General features: G+C 45.6%; 1 protein-coding gene across 1 annotated transcript in view; it reads right to left on the bottom strand.

The window, feature by feature from the left end:
* Positions 1–13,674, bottom strand: part of LOC309558730 (dynein axonemal heavy chain 11-like) — a gene marked incomplete at both ends in the record, with an annotated part of 1,130,439 nt that extends 1,116,765 nt beyond the window's left edge. Inside the window, 2 exons of the mRNA XM_082261779.1 lie at positions 11,634–11,895; positions 13,595–13,674. Coding sequence (XP_082117905.1) covers positions 11,634–11,895; positions 13,595–13,674 — 342 coding nt within the window. The remainder of the gene's footprint in view (positions 1–11,633; positions 11,896–13,594) is intronic.
* Positions 13,675–18,803: the final 5,129 nt, after the last annotated feature.

The following is an 18,803-nucleotide window of genomic DNA, read 5'->3' as shown; positions in this document are numbered from 1 at the left end:
CTCTGACCATCTCCTGTATTATATCCATAGTCTCTGACCATCTCTTGTATCATATCCATAGTCTTTGAATATATCATGTTGTGTGTCTGCTGTCTGTGCTAATGAATATTCACAGAACTTTATGTACAACCCTTTGGAGATATTGGGGCCACACTTGTTGCCCACCATATCTAGAAACTTGACCATAACTGATCTAAATGCAGGAAAAAGCGATCTGAGAGGCATAAACAATGTTTCTTTTCCTCAGATAAGCTTCTCCTGTGTTTTGATAAAAGCAGGACTGCCAGTGTGAATGAGACCTAAAAGTACAATGTTGAAAGGGGCTGTGAATGGTATGAGGGAACAAGTAGGCCTCTCACTCTCCCTTCACAGCATCCAACCACCTTACCTCAGTCAGATTGTCCCCTGATCTCCACACACCCATTTCTCTCATGGCGGACAATGTTGAATTTAGGAAGGTACACACAGTGGTTGATTTTAGCAGCATTTTATATTTTCTGAAATAACATATTCAAATAAAGTTGTCTCAAAAATAGGTATTTGGGGCTAGTAGTGGATACTTCATGTCTTTGTCAGATGAATCCATAATTTCACAACATGGCATGCGATTCCTGTCCTCAGCACCTGAGGGAGCACCAGCCAGCTCCCATAGCACTCCCTCAGGAATTACCACAGACACTACAATGGAGGTCCTTCACATATAGATGAAAAAGATGTGAGGAGACTGACTCACTCAGCTCACCTCACACAGCTGTTACCTCAGGAGCTCCCGCCATCCAGCAACTCTTCTGGGATTGGATGAGAGGACACACTGTACTCTCTACAGGTACCAATCCCAGGACACAGAATCCAGGAACTTTCCAGAATCACTGGGGAGACAAAAATGTAACCCATTCTGTCTAGTCCTCATATATATAAATATATATATATATATATAGTATATATGACCTAAGGACCAGTTCACACTTAAGTGCGGTCCACGTTCCTGTTCCATTGCTGTGCGATTCAAAGTGGTGCACTGTTGCAGCCCATTCATAAATGCACTGCACCAAATCGCATGGTACTGCAGTACTATGTGATATGGTGCAGGCATGTTTGCAATCTGCATTCGGGGTGCCGTTAACAATGTAATAGCATGGGAACTTGGCCAGAACAGGCATGTGAGCAGACGTATCTCACTGGGCTCCCGTTTTTGATCCTGTTCCTCCTGCCGGTGGTATGGCTACATATTGCCACCCACCGGAGCTCCCTAGCCCTCCTGCGGGCACCCAACACTGCCATGACTAGACAAAAAAAAAGGAGGAATTCCAACATGGCACCCAGCAGCCCCTTCCACAGGGTGATCTCCTGAGCCTGATGACCCTGATTCTCTCCCTGAACTGCAGGCAGCTGAGCTGTTAGACTCGCCCCCAGAGCAAACAATGTATTGGCAGCCACAGCAGATCGCAAAGGCAAAATGTTTTAACCACTTGCTTACTGGGCACTTTTACCCCCTTCCTGCCCAGGCAAAGTTTCAGCTTTCAGCACTGTCACATTTTGGATGACAATTGCGCGGTCATGCAACACTGTACCCATAAAAAAAATGTTATAATTTTTTTCACACAAATAGAGCTTTCTTTTGGTGGTAATTAATTATTCACCACTGGGTTTTTTATTTTTTGTTAAACGAAAATAGCCTGGAAATTTTGAAAAAAAAAAAAATAAGTTTTTCATAGTTTGCTAGAAAATTTTGCAAACAGGTAATTTTTCTCCTTCACTGATGTGCGCTGGTGAGGCTACACTTATGGACACTGATAGGCTGCACTGATGGGCACTGATAGGCTTCACTAATGGGCACTGATGTGCGCTGATGAGGCAGCACTGTTGGGCACTGATGAGGTGGCACTGTAGGGCACTGATGAGGCGGCACTGTTGGGCACTGATAGGTGGCACTGAAGGGCACTAACAGACGGCACTGATGAGCACTGATTGGCAGCACCGGTAGGTGACACTGATGAGGAGACACTGATGTGCACTGATTGGCAGCACTGATGGGCACTGTTGGGACTGCCCTGATAATCAAGAAACTGATAATCACTGCCCTGATTATCAGTGTAGATGTCCCTTTTACACAGTCATTTATCAGCTCTCCTCTCCTCACTCTGTCAGCATGAGGAAAGGAATTCCAATAACCGGCTTGTGTTTACATCGTGATCAGCTGTGATTGGACACAAATGATCACGTGGTAAAGGGCCGCTGATTGGCTCTTTAACCTGATCTGTGATCAGCTGTGTCCCTAAGACACAGTGATCACAGATCACACACCCTGGCGCCACAGTGGATGTGCTCACGGGAGGCCATCATATGACGCCCTCCCAGAACTGGCCGGCCGCGCTGTAGCCGTCATTCGCTATAGTACGGTTGGCAAGTGGTTAAACATGGTGCAGGTAACGCACACAGAACGTAGGTTTTCCCGGTGTAGTTTCTTTTTAAAGTGGTATTAAACCCAAAATGTATTATATTGCAGCTTACCTGTCATTAGTTGCGGTGGCGGCATTCATTTATTTTTATTTTTTTTTAGCCTTTTTCTCTCTTTTTTAGCTAGTGATTTGGCCAGTAACACACCTCTTGTATTAGAGTGCATCCACTCTGGATGAATGAGCAACACAGACACCTTTGGACAGCTTTTTTACCTTTGAGATAAAGGTTTTACATAAATTAATAAAAGCTGATTATTGTAAGCACTCCTGTCTGTAGGAAATGGTTTGTTTTAACCCACTAATTGCTACATCTGCAGGACAGCTTGTTCTGTTGAAACACAACAGACTTACTGGCTAGATCACATTAGATCACTAGATACTGTAGGCCCTGTTAATATTAGACAATCTGGAATCGTGGCAAAACGCACGATGCACGTTTGGGTGCCTTTATTCTTAATAGCACCCCAAAACGGTATGAGTCTGCCTCGGTTGTCACGATACACGCTTAAAAATCGCACTAAGCTTGTGGCCCAAAAAGGGGCAGGTACTTATTTTGGGCCACAAACAGGCATAAGGAAGCCTATAGTGGTTCACATGAGAACAGTTACGACACCAGCCTTTTGATGGTTTGACAGTTTGGTTAAGCACAAGCAACTGTGACAGTTATTCATAACAGGCTTTTGAGAAAACAGTTAAAGTGTAACTGAATCCATCAATTTAAATGTTTCCCAAACAGTTCCATTCAAGACATGCTGTTGCTTGAGCTCTCAATGATACTATTGAGCCATCAAATGGCTGGTGTCATAATTGATCACATGCAACACTATGACAACTGCAGATTAAGCAGAGGCTGATGCCCCGTACACACGTACCGATTGTCGGCCGTAAATATTCGGCCGACGACCGATCGGCCGATTGTAGGCTTGTTAGTATGATGCTTCCGACAGCCGACAGCGCATTTTCGGCCGAACAGAATCTGTCGTGCAGGCATTAAAATTTTTGTTGGCCAACACCAGAACGGCCGATTGTTCGGCAGTCAATACAGAATTCGGCCGACAGACAGCAGATTAGCAACACTGGGCATGCTCAGAAAAGAAAAAAGACAAGGAAAGTTAACCATCACATGACATCACTTCTGCAGTCGGCTGTTGTTGGCCGACAAAATTCGTGTGCAGTCTTTTGCAGTTTTCAACAGACACGACAGCCCTGGACAAAAGACGGCCGATCGTTCGGCCGACGATCGGTACATGTGTACGAGGCTTTAGATGGCAAATTCTTTGGCTCTAAATAATAGGAGGGTTTAGTCCCATTTGAAATCAATGTGTTTAGTTACGCTTTAAGATTTGACACCCTAATCTAGTAGAGTTTTGCATTCTGGCTTTTCCTGACCACACTGTTGTCTCATCCTGGTTGCCTTGCAGTCCATCTAGCTTCGGACCCTCAGCTATCCTCAGACCACCACTTTCACCCAGTCTGCTGGATCTGGCTCATTGATAAGGCATAATACTCCTGTGTAAGTCCTGGGGGGAGTGCATCAGACAAATTAAGCTTGACTGCAAAAGCATCTGCCAAGTAAAGTACAGCAAGTGTAGTCCTTGTTTCTGAACATTGAGCAGAATCTTTACAAACAAAGCAGAAGAAAGACATGCATTTAAAGGCCTCTAAGCCCCGGTTCACACTACTGCGTGTGCCGGGTTCGCATGTCATGTCGGAGCGCACTGCTCCGACATGACATGCGATCAGCTGTGCGGTGCGAGTTTAGCCATACAGTTTGTATGGCTAAATTCGCACCGCACCCGCAGCAAAGACGCACAGGAGGCATTTTTGCTGCCGCATCAGGATCGGATCGCACAGCGGTTCACACTTGTGCGATCCGATCCTGTGCGTACTGCACGATCGCACTGCGATATGCGATCAAACTGGGGGTGTCGTTAAGATTACATTGACACCCCCAGCGGATCGCATATGGCAGTGTGAACTGCCGGGGGTGCGTGTGCGATGCGGGAACAGGCTGCGAATTCGCAGCCTTCCCGCATCGCATCAGTGTGAACCGAGCCTAAATCAGAAAACTTTGTATTGTATCCTCTACACCAGGCATGTCCAACCTGCGGCCCGGGGGGTGCATGCGGCCCAGAACCGCATGCAATGCGGCCCACTGACCTCTGACAATTTTATTTTTTGCTTTGGAGAAAGGGAGTCGGGTCGGGGGCATAGCCACAATGCCTTGCAGTCCATCTAGCTTCGGACCCTCAGCTATCCTCAGACCACCACTTTCACCCAGTCTGCTGGATCTGGCTCATTGATAAGGCATAATACTCCTGTGTAAGTCCTGGGGGGAGTGCATCAGACAAATTAAGCTTGACTGCAAAAGCATCTGCCAAGTAAAGTACAGCAAGTGTAGTCCTTGTTTCTGAACATTGAGCAGAATCTTTACAAACAAAGCAGAAGAAAGACATGCATTTAAAGGCCTCTAAGCCCCGGTTCACACTACTGCGTGTGCCGGGTTCGCATGTCATGTCGGAGCGCACTGCTCCGACATGACATGCGATCAGCTGTGCGGTGCGAGTTTAGCCATACAGTTTGTATGGCTAAATTCGCACCGCACCCGCAGCAAAGACGCACAGGAGGCATTTTTGCTGCCGCATCAGGATCGGATCGCACAGCGGTTCACACTTGTGCGATCCGATCCTGTGCGTACTGCACGATCGCACTGCGATATGCGATCAAACTGGGGGTGTCGTTAAGATTACATTGACACCCCCAGCGGATCGCATATGGCAGTGTGAACTGCCGGGGGTGCGTGTGCGATGCGGGAACAGGCTGCGAATTCGCAGCCTTCCCGCATCGCATCAGTGTGAACCGAGCCTAAATCAGAAAACTTTGTATTGTATCCTCTACACCAGGCATGTCCAACCTGCGGCCCGGGGGGTGCATGCGGCCCAGAACCGCATGCAATGCGGCCCACTGACCTCTGACAATTTTATTTTTTGCTTTGGAGAAAGGGAGTCGGGTCGGGGGCATAGCCACAATGCCTTGCAGTCCATCTAGCTTCGGACCCTCAGCTATCCTCAGACCACCACTTTCACCCAGTCTGCTGGATCTGGCTCATTGATAAGGCATAATACTCCTGTGTAAGTCCTGGGGGGAGTGCATCAGACAAATTAAGCTTGACTGCAAAAGCATCTGCCAAGTAAAGTACAGCAAGTGTAGTCCTTGTTTCTGAACATTGAGCAGAATCTTTACAAACAAAGCAGAAGAAAGACATGCATTTAAAGGCCTCTAAGCCCCGGTTCACACTACTGCGTGTGCCGGGTTCGCATGTCATGTCGGAGCGCACTGCTCCGACATGACATGCGATCAGCTGTGCGGTGCGAGTTTAGCCATACAGTTTGTATGGCTAAATTCGCACCGCACCCGCAGCAAAGACGCACAGGAGGCATTTTTGCTGCCGCATCAGGATCGGATCGCACAGCGGTTCACACTTGTGCGATCCGATCCTGTGCGTACTGCACGATCGCACTGCGATATGCGATCAAACTGGGGGTGTCGTTAAGATTACATTGACACCCCCAGCGGATCGCATATGGCAGTGTGAACTGCCGGGGGTGCGTGTGCGATGCGGGAACAGGCTGCGAATTCGCAGCCTTCCCGCATCGCATCAGTGTGAACCGAGCCTAAATCAGAAAACTTTGTATTGTATCCTCTACACCAGGCATGTCCAACCTGCGGCCCGGGGGGTGCATGCGGCCCAGAACCGCATGCAATGCGGCCCACTGACCTCTGACAATTTTATTTTTTGCTTTGGAGAAAGGGAGTCGGGTCGGGGGCATAGCCACAATGCCTTGCAGTCCATCTAGCTTCGGACCCTCAGCTATCCTCAGACCACCACTTTCACCCAGTCTGCTGGATCTGGCTCATTGATAAGGCATAATACTCCTGTGTAAGTCCTGGGGGGAGTGCATCAGACAAATTAAGCTTGACTGCAAAAGCATCTGCCAAGTAAAGTACAGCAAGTGTAGTCCTTGTTTCTGAACATTGAGCAGAATCTTTACAAACAAAGCAGAAGAAAGACATGCATTTAAAGGCCTCTAAGCCCCGGTTCACACTACTGCGTGTGCCGGGTTCGCATGTCATGTCGGAGCGCACTGCTCCGACATGACATGCGATCAGCTGTGCGGTGCGAGTTTAGCCATACAGTTTGTATGGCTAAATTCGCACCGCACCCGCAGCAAAGACGCACAGGAGGCATTTTTGCTGCCGCATCAGGATCGGATCGCACAGCGGTTCACACTTGTGCGATCCGATCCTGTGCGTACTGCACGATCGCACTGCGATATGCGATCAAACTGGGGGTGTCGTTAAGATTACATTGACACCCCCAGCGGATCGCATATGGCAGTGTGAACTGCCGGGGGTGCGTGTGCGATGCGGGAACAGGCTGCGAATTCGCAGCCTTCCCGCATCGCATCAGTGTGAACCGAGCCTAAATCAGAAAACTTTGTATTGTATCCTCTACACCAGGCATGTCCAACCTGCGGCCCGGGGGGTGCATGCGGCCCAGAACCGCATGCAATGCGGCCCACTGACCTCTGACAATTTTATTTTTTGCTTTGGAGAAAGGGAGTCGGGTCGGGGGCATAGCCACAATGCCTTGCAGTCCATCTAGCTTCGGACCCTCAGCTATCCTCAGACCACCACTTTCACCCAGTCTGCTGGATCTGGCTCATTGATAAGGCATAATACTCCTGTGTAAGTCCTGGGGGGAGTGCATCAGACAAATTAAGCTTGACTGCAAAAGCATCTGCCAAGTAAAGTACAGCAAGTGTAGTCCTTGTTTCTGAACATTGAGCAGAATCTTTACAAACAAAGCAGAAGAAAGACATGCATTTAAAGGCCTCTAAGCCCCGGTTCACACTACTGCGTGTGCCGGGTTCGCATGTCATGTCGGAGCGCACTGCTCCGACATGACATGCGATCAGCTGTGCGGTGCGAGTTTAGCCATACAGTTTGTATGGCTAAATTCGCACCGCACCCGCAGCAAAGACGCACAGGAGGCATTTTTGCTGCCGCATCAGGATCGGATCGCACAGCGGTTCACACTTGTGCGATCCGATCCTGTGCGTACTGCACGATCGCACTGCGATATGCGATCAAACTGGGGGTGTCGTTAAGATTACATTGACACCCCCAGCGGATCGCATATGGCAGTGTGAACTGCCGGGGGTGCGTGTGCGATGCGGGAACAGGCTGCGAATTCGCAGCCTTCCCGCATCGCATCAGTGTGAACCGAGCCTAAATCAGAAAACTTTGTATTGTATCCTCTACACCAGGCATGTCCAACCTGCGGCCCGGGGGGTGCATGCGGCCCAGAACCGCATGCAATGCGGCCCACTGACCTCTGACAATTTTATTTTTTGCTTTGGAGAAAGGGAGTCGGGTCGGGGGCATAGCCACAATGCCTTGCAGTCCATCTAGCTTCGGACCCTCAGCTATCCTCAGACCACCACTTTCACCCAGTCTGCTGGATCTGGCTCATTGATAAGGCATAATACTCCTGTGTAAGTCCTGGGGGGAGTGCATCAGACAAATTAAGCTTGACTGCAAAAGCATCTGCCAAGTAAAGTACAGCAAGTGTAGTCCTTGTTTCTGAACATTGAGCAGAATCTTTACAAACAAAGCAGAAGAAAGACATGCATTTAAAGGCCTCTAAGCCCCGGTTCACACTACTGCGTGTGCCGGGTTCGCATGTCATGTCGGAGCGCACTGCTCCGACATGACATGCGATCAGCTGTGCGGTGCGAGTTTAGCCATACAGTTTGTATGGCTAAATTCGCACCGCACCCGCAGCAAAGACGCACAGGAGGCATTTTTGCTGCCGCATCAGGATCGGATCGCACAGCGGTTCACACTTGTGCGATCCGATCCTGTGCGTACTGCACGATCGCACTGCGATATGCGATCAAACTGGGGGTGTCGTTAAGATTACATTGACACCCCCAGCGGATCGCATATGGCAGTGTGAACTGCCGGGGGTGCGTGTGCGATGCGGGAACAGGCTGCGAATTCGCAGCCTTCCCGCATCGCATCAGTGTGAACCGAGCCTAAATCAGAAAACTTTGTATTGTATCCTCTACACCAGGCATGTCCAACCTGCGGCCCGGGGGGTGCATGCGGCCCAGAACCGCATGCAATGCGGCCCACTGACCTCTGACAATTTTATTTTTTGCTTTGGAGAAAGGGAGTCGGGTCGGGGGCATAGCCACAATGGCTTCCAACTAACGGTAGGCAGACGCTGCCTCAGAAGGGGGGGGGGGAGAGCATGTGCAGTGTTTCTGACTCCTACCACCATGACCACTTCAAATCACTGAAGTGGTCATGGTGGTTAGAGTGTTCCTTTAATATCTCTCAGGACAAGAAAAACCTCTGTATACTGATTCCATTTCATTTGATCATCCTCTAGTTGTGTTAAATTAGTGCGGGAGGCGCGGTGGCATTTTATTACTTATGTACCTTAACTATAGTATATATTTTATATGCGGCCCAAGAAAATTTCTCTACACTCAATGTGGCCCAGAGAAGCCAAAAGGTTGGACACCCATGCTCTACACCATGGGTCTCCAAACTATGCCCCGCGTGCCAAGCGCAGGGCACTACAGGACCTTCTTCCATCCACTTGTGCTACACTTCCAAGCTTGCACCCTGCCAGGCTACAGCCAGTAGTACAGTAACAGCCAGGCTGTAAGCAAAGTAGTGGTGGACCACTGATAGGTAATCTGATGTAAGGTGGACTCTGATGGTGACCCTCATGTAAGGGGAGCTTTTATTGGGGACTCTGATGTAAGGGGGGGACTCCTAAGATAATTTCTGATGTAGAGGGGGGCAATGATGGGGACCCTGATGTAAGGAGAGGTCTGATGGGGACCCTGATGCAAGGGGGGCTCTGATGGTGACGCCGATGTAAGGGGGCTTTGATGGAAACACTGATGTAAAGGACGCTCTGATGGGGACCCTGATGTAAGGGGGGCTCTGATGGGCAACCTGGTATAAGGGGGGAGTCTCTAATGGGAACCCTGATGCAAGGGGATCTCTGATAGGAACCCTGATGTAAGGGGCATTCTGATGGGGACCCTGATGTAAGGGCGACTCTGATAGGGACCCTGATGTAAAGGGGGATCTGGCAGGGACCCTGATATAAGGGGGACTCCAAAGAAATTCTGATGTAAGGGGGGCACTGATGGGGACCCTGGTGTAAGAGAGGCCCTGATAGGAACCCCTATGTAAGGGGAGCTCTGATGGGGACCTTGATGTAAGGGGGGCTCTGATGGGGACCTTGATGTAAGGGGCACTCCGAGGGTGACCCTGATGTAAGGGGGGGCTCTGATAGGGACTCTGATGTAAGGGGGGCTCTTATAGGGACCCTGATGTGGGGGGTACTTTGATGGGGACTCTAAGGGAAGTGGGATTCTTATGGGGACGCTGATGTAAGAGGAGCTCTGATAAAAGGGGGAACTCCTAAGATGGATTCTGATGTAAGGGGAGCACTGATGTAAGGGGAGACAGAGGAATGTCACCAACACACCATGGATCTCCATTGTGGGTCCAAATCTTTATTCAGTGATCACACAAGAGCAACATTTTGGAGCATCTTTTTACCCTTCATCAGACATGCGATGAAGGGGTCATGTGAGGCTCTGAAACGCTCTTGCTGTAACAATGTGATTGCTAAATTTGGACCCACATTGGAGATCTACGGTGTGCTAGTGATGTACTTTTGCCTTGACTAACTTTGGTTCCAGCCAACGGTCGCTACAGCACCTGCTTACATACACAGTATTTTTTCCAGGAATGTGTGAATTGGTACATGGTGTAAGGGGGGCTCTGATGGGAACACTGATGTAAGGGGTGCTCTGAGGGGCGCTCTGATGGGGACCCTGATGTAAGGGGGTGCTCTGATGGGGGCCCTGATATAAAATGGACTCTGATGGGGACCCTGAAGTAAGGGGGTCTTTGACAGGCATCCTGATGTAATGGGGCTCTGATGGGAACCCTGTTGTGATGGACATCCTGGAGTAAGGTGGGCTCAGATGGCGACCCTGATTCAAGGGGGCTCTGATGTGGACCCTGGTGGAAGGGAGCTCTAATGGGAACCCTGATGTAAGGAGTACTCTGCTATGAACCCTGCGGTAGGGGGGGCTCTGATGCGGACCAAGGACCATGATGTAAGGAGGGCTTTGATAGGGATCTTGAAGTAAATTTGTTCATTTATTATTGTATACCTGATTTTTTTGGCCTGTGAATATTTGCAAAATATACAATGTGTCCCTCATAGTGACAGTTTTGGCGACCTCTGCTCTACACTATCTCACTCAACGCCTCCTGTGCTAAAAATGCCTTAATCTATTTTGGAAGCTGGCTACATGACTAGTAGTCTGTCATTGTTCACTAGAGGGACCACCCATACATTTTTTATGTCATGCTGTAATAGAAATAAGACACATCTGAATTCTACATGAAACATATTGTAAGGGTAATCCCAAAACTCACGGGTTTCAATAACATTTTGACTGTTGAAGCCAGATTGAAAATTATATTTATTTAGACAAACATGTAGGTAGGAAGCCATGTTTGGAGAGCAAGTCAATCACATACATTCTGTTGGCTTAATGAACATTGCTCTATCTGACTAGGGTTTCCAATACAGTTTTATACACTACAGTGGGTGGCACCTAGCTATCTAATTTCCTTTGAAGTCACATCTCATTCTTTGATAACATTCTTTGAAATGCGAAATGGACATTTAACGTAGACATGTCACTTCCAAAGCTTGTTGGCTAAACAGGTCTTCGAAAGGTCAAGTAAGCAATCTTAACAGCTGTTATACAAAAGGACTTCTCACACAATATATATATCCAATATATCTGCTTAATCATAAATCCATGTTTGATAATCATAAGTAAATATTTGATAAACAAAATGGCTGCTTCCCTTTTCCTCATCAATATCTTCATGGTTAACCTTGCAATCAGTACCTATAATATGTGTTTACTGAAAATACCAGTACAGTAGTTCCCTGGTATACAATATGAACCTTAACCACCAGTCTCTCTTTGGACTGTGCTGTAGTTAAATGACTTTATACTAAAGTAACTATAGCATACTGTATGTTACACTCACCAGCTCATCTGTAGCATGTAGAGTGCTCCCAGGTCCTGTAAATAAAAGAAGCTTCCTTTGTTCTGCAACCTCAAGGAAATTCAGTAGAAGCCTCTGGTTATCCTCTGTAGAAATAAACCTGTTCCACTTCTCAGCTTTGAGTTTGAGGGACTTAAAGGCGAGTTCCTTGATGTAGTCTATGCGTTCATCACCAATCACGCAGCTAAGAGGCGATTCAGGTGGAAGGGTACTGCCAGCGTCTATGCCAGGGTCACTCCCTGGACTAAAGGAGAGTCTGTATGAAACTGACACTGAGCATCACAGTTTAACATCTCAAAAGCATAACTCCAGCTTTTCCACATGTCATTTTTTCAGAATAACATAAAAAAAACTTTAAAAATAAAATCTATTTTCTATGGTTGTTTTAAAAAAGTTTGTGAAAATCCCAAAGCTTTTTCTAGATTTCTGCATGACCACCTCTTAAAAAATGATCACATCCTTATCAACATTTTAGAAATAAAGACACTTAGTCCCGGTTCACATTTGTGCGATGCGGGAACGCTGCGAATATGCAGCGTGATCCCGCATCGCATCCGCACCTCTGGCAGTTCACACTGCTATATGCGATACGCAGGGGGTGTTAATGAAGAGTTAACGACACCCCCAGTTGCGATCGCATATCGCAGTGCCATCTGCAAGTTCGCACAGAATCGGATCGCACTAGTGTGAACCACTGTGCGATCCGATTCTGCAGCAGATAAAAAAAGCCTCATGTGCGTGTTTATTGCGGATGCGGTGCGAATTCAGTCATACAAAGTGTATGGCTGAAATTCGCACCACACATGAGATCATTTAGCAGCAGTGCGCTCCGAATTACATGCGATCTCTGCAATCGCACAAATGTGAACTGGCACTTATCCAAAAAAACTGAATTGAATCTTACCAAATCTAATTTGAATAAATTATTTAAAGCTGAAGTTTAGCTACATATTTTTTATCTACAACTTTAGCTACATTAAAAGAAAAGTTTGGCTTTCTAAAAAGAACAAACATTATAATTACCTTGGTGGATGCATCAATCCAATGCTGCATCTGTCCCCTGCCAGCTCTCTAAGGAGAACCGAACGATCAAACTCTGATGATTGCTCCGTTTTCCCTCTGCTCTAAGCAGATTGCCAGGATTGTCAGTCTCCGGCTCTCTGCTCTTCCCCATCCCCAGCACTCAGGGGTGTGCTGGGTTGTGGAGGGGGCAGTAGGGGCTGACTCAGGCTGATTGCTAATTGCAGGGCTGCCCTGTTCTCTTCCTGCTGTTTAGGTCTCCTGGTCCAGCTGCACTAAAGATGGTCAAATGGGAACATGATCCCCCTTGCCCTCTCCTTCACTGAGAAAAGTTTTTCCACTGACTACACTGCCTGTAACACCATTGATAAATGTGAAAGAGTCTGATCAGTCACAGGATTCCCTTCCTCATTTACAAATTGTGTTACAGGCAGTATAATCAGGGAAGTAACTTTTTTGAATAAAGGTCAGGAGGAGGCGTGCCCCCGTCAGATCACCTTTAATACAATTGAGCCCAAGAACCTTAAAGTATAACTAAAGGCAATTTTTTTTTTTTAGTTTTGGATAGAGTAGAGGTAGATTAAAACACCTGTCAATTTTTATTGCTATCTGTGCCCCTGAGATTCAACCTATTTGTTCTGTTTACTATTATCCTTAAAAGTCAAAGTAAAAGAAAATCAAATACCCAAATTTTGGCTTGTCCTCAGAAAAGTAATAGAGGGGAAATATTCCAATGGGGACATTAGTTATGGTGACTTTGAGGCCCCAAGGAATTCCCTTAATTTGCAGGGATTTCCTCTCGCTCCCTGTTTAGCTATGAGACAGGATGTGAAGGGAAATCTCCGCAATGGGACACAGATGGCAAAAATAAGTCTGACAGGGGTTTATAACCCTCCCTTTATCTATCTATTCACTCTATTTACTTCTCTGGAAGTTCAGCAGCAGGAATAGGGCAGGGCAGCCCTGCAGTAAACATTTCTTTAGAATCCAGCAGACTGCACATCGTGGGACATTCTCCATCACAGGTAAGTAATGTATCTAAAGATGTAGAAAAAAAGTCAGGTGGCCTTCAGCAAACTTGGGAAAAACATAGTTTTTTGTTTTTGTATAGCGGTTGCCTCCTCTGTTAGACCCCTTTCACACGAACGGACTGATCGGGTCAGCCTGTCTGTTTTCAGGCGGACCCAATCGGGCCACCCATTGACTTTTATAGAGAGGCAGATGTCAGCGGACACCTGCCTGGAATCTGATCCGACAAGATCCGCTGAAAACGGATGGCGATACGTTCGCCATCTGTTCAGCGGGCTGGGTCGGATGGAATGTGATGAAAACCGACAGCCGGAACTCTGACAGGTCCGTCTCTGCACAATTCGCAGAGACAAACCTGTCATCGGCTTGCTCAATGGGGATCAACGAAGCAATCCCAGCTGAGCATGCAGAGTCCGTTCAAACGGATCCGCCCCATGTGAAAGGGGCCTAAATCTCCCAAAATATCACTTTAATTCAATGTTTTCTTACAATATGTTCCTAAATACATGTTACTAGTAAAAAATGTGCCTTCATATCCTTTGATTTGTACAACATACCTGTATGCTGATCTTTGTAGAGCACATCCTTTGTAGAGAATGCAGACTGCAGCACCCCCTGACACTCCAGAGGCTTGGTGGCACTTCCAGAGGTATAAGTGGGCCAGCATTTCCCCCCAGGACTGAGTTTTACCCCAGGACTAAGATGAGGGACTGGAAAGCACTTTGGGCACCAGTCACTTTTGCCTTTTAAAAGATTTATTGTAAAAAAAATCAAGGAGGTGAGGGTTAGGAGGTCCATTATATCATGTAGATCACTTACAGACTCTCAAAATCCATATTTATGTCCAGCTTTACAGTGTCAGAACTGTTAAGACAACCTGGCAACACTGTATGAAGTATCTTAGCTGGTTCACAGATTCCTCCCTGTTTCCTAGGCTCAGTGCATCCTCCTCCAAGTTAGTCACCAGTCCCTTGCGATAACAAGGGTCCTCCCCTGGGTCCCCTGCTTTGTACAGCTTCCCCCATCTACAGGCAAGACAGCTCCAGGACCCCTTTAGGCATAGATCCATATCCAGCACTTATTAGAACCCGACACAGGCTATGGTGCTTAATAGCAGAGTTTCATCCAGCAGCACCTTCCCCTGGCCTCAGCCCGGGGGAGAAGAGCAATCATCAGGCCTTCACTAAATTTTTATGGCCTCCACCAGCATGCACCAGTGGCCATGAACCTTCTACTGGGCTGGCTAAAGGAAATATAAATATTAATAACTCATTTTTGTCATGAAATATCATATTATTGCCAGTGGTACCAGTGACATCTACTGGCAGCTGTGAGAAATCACAACCCAACTGAGCTTAGAGAAAGACTAAGTAAAAAACTACACAATCAGTCTGGGCTAACTACCACTGAGCCAAAAACTAAATTTAGGCAATAGCACCTGTTTAAGACAGGGTGCTATAAGACATCATGCTGAATGAATGTGTACTGATGGAGGCACTTGTCTTTAGACATTTTTCTGTAACTACCTTCAAATCCCTCTATAAGTTCACACTTTGTTAATATCCACACAGGTGTAATATTGCATTGTCGTTCTGTAGTTTACTCCACCCTTGTTCATACTAGGTTGGTAGATGCTTAGAAAAAACAGCTTTATTTAAAGCTTTTAAAGGAAAACGTCACTTTCAGTGACGTTGGTCTTTAAATCTTTTTCCCACAGTGTAACCTACATAATAAAATGCCTACTAGTGGTGGCTCCAACATTCACAAGCTGGGACCTTATTTGTTTAAAGACGTTGCAACACACAGTGAAGACTTCTAGAGAAAGGTAGAAGATAACTTCTTTACTAGGTGGGCTACACTAAGAGGGAATCTTTAAAAACCAAGATTTAAAATGTAATTTAACCACTTGTCCTACTGGGCCCTTATACCCTCTTCCTGTCCAAGCCAATTTTCAGCTTTCAGTGCTGTCGCACTTTGAATGACAATTACTCGGTCATGCAACATTGCTACCAAACAAAAGTTTTATCTTTTTTTTTTTTTTTTCGAGACCGATAGAGCTTTCTATTGATGATATTTAATCGCCACTTTTTAGAAAATTTAAAAAACTTTTTAAGAAAAAAAAGTTTTTCTTAGTTATAACATTTTGTAAATAAGTAACTTTTCTCCTTCACTGATGTTCACTCATTAGGCTGCACTGATGGGCACTGATAGGCAGTACTAATATGTGGCACTGATAGGCATCACTGATGGGCACTGACAGGCAGCACTGGTGGGCACTTATTGGCAGCACTGGTGGGGCTTCATTGATCATCAGGACACTGATGATCAGTGCCTTGATTATCAGTGTAGATGTCCCCTGTGTGGATTGCTGCTTATCAGCTCTTCTCTTGGTTAATGCACGGTCGTGAAGAGGTTAAGTAACTAAATACATGCCAGGTGCATTTGTGCAAATTCTTGCAGTTCTTTTGTTCAAAAAGCAGCCACAGCATGAGTAGAAAAGCCTGATCCCTGCAAACATACTGCAGAGAAGAACCTTTGCTCTCTGTGTGGAAATGTTGATCTCTCTGCAAAAATTACCCCTTGCCGCCGCCTGTACACATATATGCAGGCTCACACTCAGATGCTAACAGCATGCTTTCAGCACAGAGACCGGGCTTGGGAATCAAAGGTTCAGGGTCAAAGGTCAGGGGCAGAGTATTTTAAGAAGGAATATAAAAATATTTTTTAAATTAGTATCAGTGTCAGTTAGTGTCACTGTGTTTTAGGTAGGGAAAACAGCAAAATGCATGCCATTGGTTCTAGACCCCACTATGGGTACAAACAACAAATAACATACACATATGTCAGTGATGGTTATCCTTGGCACCCCAGATGTTTTGGAACTATATTTCCCATGATTCTCAATTACACTGTAGAATGCAAGAGCATCATGGGAAATGTAGTTCCAAAACATCTGGGGTGCCAAGGTTCGCCATCACTGACATATGTGGTATTGCTGTGATGATCAGGAGTAGGGGAATTTATTTTGGGTTGTTCTTTGGTGGTAGGTTACAGTAATAGCAAGAAATATACAGGTACATTTTAAAAATATATATTATTTTTACTATTTTGTACCAGTTATTCTTTGATAATACAAAATATCAGGAGATATCCATTACCATTATCCACCAAATGAAAGCCAAAAACAAGGTATAATTCACCTGGGTACACTGAGTAGTTGTGATGATATGTACAGTTTTACTAACACATGTCAATTTTGCAAAACTGTGTTCCGGCGGATTTGTTTTACCCTCCATTGTGATTGGGTTAAGCACGACCCCTTAAAAGTAAGACTCATAGCTGTGCAATGAGAAAAACACATGCTCTCTACTGATTGGAGATTTCCAGTTCTGACCCAGCAGACTGTGTGTCACAGTCACAGGGTATTTCTCTACAGCATTCTCTCAGGGGACAGGCTTTGCTAATCATGCTGTGGCCGATTTCTACAAAATATTAAATTGTAAGATTTTGCACTTTTTGTTTTGAGGCATCTAAGATGTATTTAGATCATTTAAACTGAAAGTTCAGATTGGCTTTAATATCTAACATTCGTAAAAGTTGTCTTTTAATAAGGAGACCACAAAAGGAGTTCCAAATGGTAATACAAGCTTTCTTTTTCAATTGTATCTTATTTTTGTATGCATGTACAAGCTATCAAAGCAGAGGTCCCCAACCAGTGTCACTATATGAGCCAGATTCTAAAATCGAATCTAATAAAAAAAAAAAAAAACCTTACTTTTGCTAAGCCGAAACAATGACTTACAGAAAAATGTAACTGCCATGATACTGTAGGTGGTTTAGTGGAATCAGGTAGTCTATGGTTGGCTTTAGGTATACACTGTAGAAGATGCATAATACAGCAGGTGTACAGCCAGTCCAATGAAGTAACATCAAAATTTGCCAAAAGCCAATCTATGTATATACATCTCCTGGTTCAAAATAAAGTACATTCTTTGGAAAAAGTCCATATTTTTTTCATTGATATGTGAGGAATGCAGCAATTTGGGATAAAGCATTTTCCATAAACCAAGCACACACTTGACAACGATTTCTCCCAACAACATGTAAAGTTCACATATTTATCATTAAACATTGGCATTCCTTAAATTATCAAAATGTTTTGAAAGCTGGAGTTATACTTTAAGCATCTTAAGTAATACTCCACCTACCTCTCCCTTAGCTGAGACAACCTAGAGGACATAATGCAGTTTCTACGGCAGACTTCACTGTTCTTGCTGTTGTTCTGGCTGTCAGCGCAGCTATAAATGAATTATATAGGAAGCGTCCACAGCTCAGGTCCAGAGGTAATTTTATTCTTACTTCTCAGATGCTACCAGCAGTGCTACTCTAGTAACCCAATCTCTTCCCAGAAACACAGCCCTCTCATCAATAGCCATAAAACAAAAGACAGTAAAGAAACTGATAACTTTGGAATTCTCATATGTCTGAAAGCATGGGCATTAATGAGACATGAGAGGGAAGAGAAAAATAAAAAAATGCAACTAGATTTCAAAAATTCGTTTTTAGATTTGTACCTACACAGATCAAGTGTAATGTAACGTATGCAAATGAAAGCAGCCCCCACATCTTCTGATAAATGTCATATTGTACAGTCAAAATACTGCGCACGTACCCTGGAGCAAAAAATGAAAGTTACACTTTTCATTTTATTCTTTAACAATAGCTACTGCCCCCAGTTGGTCTAGGTTAGGCAGGTGGTGGTAAAAAATAAGGGCCTGTTCACACCATATGCACTACGCTGGGCTGGACAGCCTTGCCCAATTCTCTCCTAAGGCACAGACATGGCAAATTGCTTTGTGTCCTATGTGTACAGTTCACACCATTGCTCTGCAGTGGTATGTCCTGAAAAAAAGTAGAATACGCACTGCGTTTTTTTCACTGCAGCTTGTTACAATGCAGTACAACACATCACAGTGCTCTGCTGTGAATAAAATAAAAGAAATGTCACTTTGTAATATTTCAATAAAGCCTAGTACAAACCACAGGGGGTTAAACAAAAAATAAAATGACACCTCTGGTCGGAGCCACTGTACTTACAATCCA

Source organism: Pelophylax lessonae (genome assembly GCF_965119305.1).
Source record: "Pelophylax lessonae genome assembly, chromosome: 6".
In the NCBI taxonomy this organism is placed as follows: Eukaryota; Metazoa; Chordata; class Amphibia; order Anura; family Ranidae; genus Pelophylax; species Pelophylax lessonae.
Note: the sequence above shows the minus strand (reverse complement) of the source record. Positions and strands in the feature narration are given on the sequence as shown.